The 2,700-nt window shown below is 55.1% G+C and overlaps 1 protein-coding gene across 1 annotated transcript; it reads right to left on the minus strand.

Annotated features, from left to right (window-relative positions):
- Positions 1-619: 619 nt before the first annotated feature.
- Tspyl5 (TSPY like 5) lies at positions 620-2,468 on the minus strand. Its single transcript, XM_055620067.1, has one exon. The coding sequence runs from the start codon at positions 2,420-2,422 to the stop codon at positions 1,199-1,201; it is 1,224 nt and encodes a 407-aa protein (XP_055476042.1). The 5' UTR covers positions 2,423-2,468; the 3' UTR covers positions 620-1,198.
- Between the last annotated feature and the right edge of the window lie 232 nt (positions 2,469-2,700).

Genomic DNA, 2,700 nt, shown 5'->3' on the forward strand with positions numbered 1-2,700 from the left:
ATTCAGGACCTAAGTCTGACTATAGACCCCCTTGAGGCCTCTTTGAGTTTTTTTTTTTTTAATCCTATCTCAACCTACTATATGACTGCAAAGGAAGCCCTTATCTGTCTCCCTAGCTGTATACAGAAAAGCCTAGTTGATGGTTTTCCTTGTCTGAGCTGTGATGCTATTTTAAAGGGAAGGGTCACAAGGAGGAGAGTAGGAAGGTCAGGAGTAGGGTGACAGGAAACAGACTAAGTAGCATGGAGATGTGAAGTAAACACAGGCATACAAATGAAAAATCTCTCTTCCTCAGCATACCACTAAAGTACTCTTTTCCCATTTTAGCAAGGAATAAGGAAAGTTGACACAGACACCTTGTTGATAAAGCTGTAGCCTTCACAGGACTCACAACATGATAGTCGCAAGCATATGTTCATAAATACCACAATGCCCACCAGCCTGGCAATCTGTAGGGTTCCTAAAGTCTGGGGAGGGTGGGTTTGTAGCTCATGCCCTGGGACGGTTCCTGGGTACATAGGCAGTTCTTGAAGTCCTTGATAAACATGTTGGCGCCAACAGCACTGACCCAGCCGAAAGTCAGTGGGCTGACTGCAACCAAGCACATCCAGACTTCGATGAAGGCCCAGAGGCAAGAAGGGACACCCAGACCTGTAGCCTGGCCCAGAGGCAAGAAGGGACACCGAGTAGTTTGCTGGACCCTAGGCAGAAGCTGGAAATAAGATAGGAAGAACCTTCGTTGGTGCCTCCAGACCCACAGAGCAATAACGTTTGGCTGATGGCCAGCGCCACGTGCACTGGCTTCATTTTGTGATGGCAATAGAAAACCTTGCCGTCGATAACATGCACAGCTGAAATGGCCACAAAGCCCAGCTGACTGGCCACGAAGCAGCATAGCTCGAGTATCCATCCGGAGACGAGTCTGAATGTCCACATCAATGACAGGTGGGAAGGTAAGGACAGGGACCGGCAAGTGTAGAGAAAAGCTGCATACATTTGAAGTGCTTAATATACAAGCAGTGAGAGGAATCACACATGGGATACTGTTGTGACAAGGCCACGGGGAAGCAAGGAACATGATCACAAATGTCACATTCTTGAATGTAAGTCCAAAGTGTACATAAGACAGCATGAACAGAAGGCAGACAACAAAACCCACGTGGCCAGCCTAACGGGTCCAGCAGGAGGTAGTGGAGAATCAGTTGGGCTGTCTCACTCCAGGCCCAGGGGCCTCCGCTCGCCGCTTTGCTGGACCTGGCCTTTCTTCTTTTCCTTTCTCTCCACGGGCTTCTTCAGTGATCAGGTAATACTGTAGAGGATTGGGCCACAGGTCCTCGTTGATTATCTCAACAATCTTGTCAGACTCAATAGAGCTGTGGTTGGAAAACCACCCAAAGAAGCTCCCATTGCTTCCCGGGTTTTCCTTGCTTAGTGACTGTAGATCATGCCCTGGGAGCCACTGGATGGGGGCTGAGCGAGACACCACGTGACCAGATGGCCCACACCCATACTCCTTGACAAGCACCTTATTTTGGAAATAGGGGTTTGGGCTAAAGTAGAACTTGATTTTGTAGCCCAATCTGGCGAGGCCAAGCTCTTCCACCTCCAGTCTGTTCATGTAGGTCAGCACATCCTTATCTCTGGTGCTCAGAAAAGATGACAGCAGGGGGTGGTTCTGAAAAGCTTTCCCCCAGAAGCCGGGGATGCTCTGGATGAGGAGGTTCCGGCGTTCTAAGTGGTGAAGTCGCAACTGGCCAAACTTGCGGGTAAGCCTGAGATAGGCCCTGTCAGCCTGCGCATTCATGGTCTCCAGCTTTAGCTGGACAGTCTCCAGGGTATCCATGCTCCCTATCATCATGGTGGACCCTGCCCCAGCATGCTTCTCTGCCACCTTCTTTTCCTCCCCCGCTGGGACAGCGATACAAGGCCCCGCAGAGCTCATCTTTGGCTTCCCACTGACTGTGGCCTGAGGTCCCCTCCCCGCCGCGCTCCGAGTTTCTAGGGCCCTTCTCCGGGGAACTCGCCGATTTCCTAGGCGGCAGCTGTGTCGCAGCCTCGCCAAGGCTCCCACGGTTCCCACAAAACCGGTGTCGCTGGTCAGGCGCTCGGCGAGGGATGTGGCCCTCTCCAGGCCCGGGTCAGTGGCCGCCAGCCCGCACTCGCCCGCAGCCCGTGCCCGCAGGGCCAGGCCGCAGTCCAGCGGGACGCGGAGGTCTTCCCTGGGATCGGCTGGTTGCGCGCCTCCCCGAGCAGCCCCGGCCTGCGCGTCCGCGGCCTCGTCGTCCTCCTCGGGCGGCGGGCTCTCTGGCGGCTTCTCGTCGCGCCAGGCATCATCTGCAGCGGGGCGCACCCGGGCTCTGGCCCGACCTTTGCCCCGGCCTTTGGTGCGGGAAGACCTTCGACCCCTACTCCGTCCGCTCATAGTGGCGGCGGACAGGGCTTCAAAGCTGGCAGCAGCCGGGGTCTCCGCCGAGCAGGCCTCGCCAAGGCAACCGTGACGTCACCGCAAGGCAGGACCCGCTGCACGCCGTGATTGGCTCCACCACGGCGGCTGCGCACCAGCCCACCCTCGCTCTGCTGTTAGAGTTTCCACTTGCAGTCAGCCTTGGTTACTTTACTGATTCAACTCCTATCATTGATCCGTGGATAGCAAGCGTGTCCCCACGGGTTCATAAGACACAGCCATTGCTCTTACAATGC

This window comes from Psammomys obesus, unplaced genomic scaffold (genome assembly GCF_907164565.1).
Source record: "Psammomys obesus unplaced genomic scaffold, mPsaObe1.curated_primary_1811, whole genome shotgun sequence".
NCBI classification, from domain to species: Eukaryota; Metazoa; Chordata; class Mammalia; order Rodentia; family Muridae; genus Psammomys; species Psammomys obesus.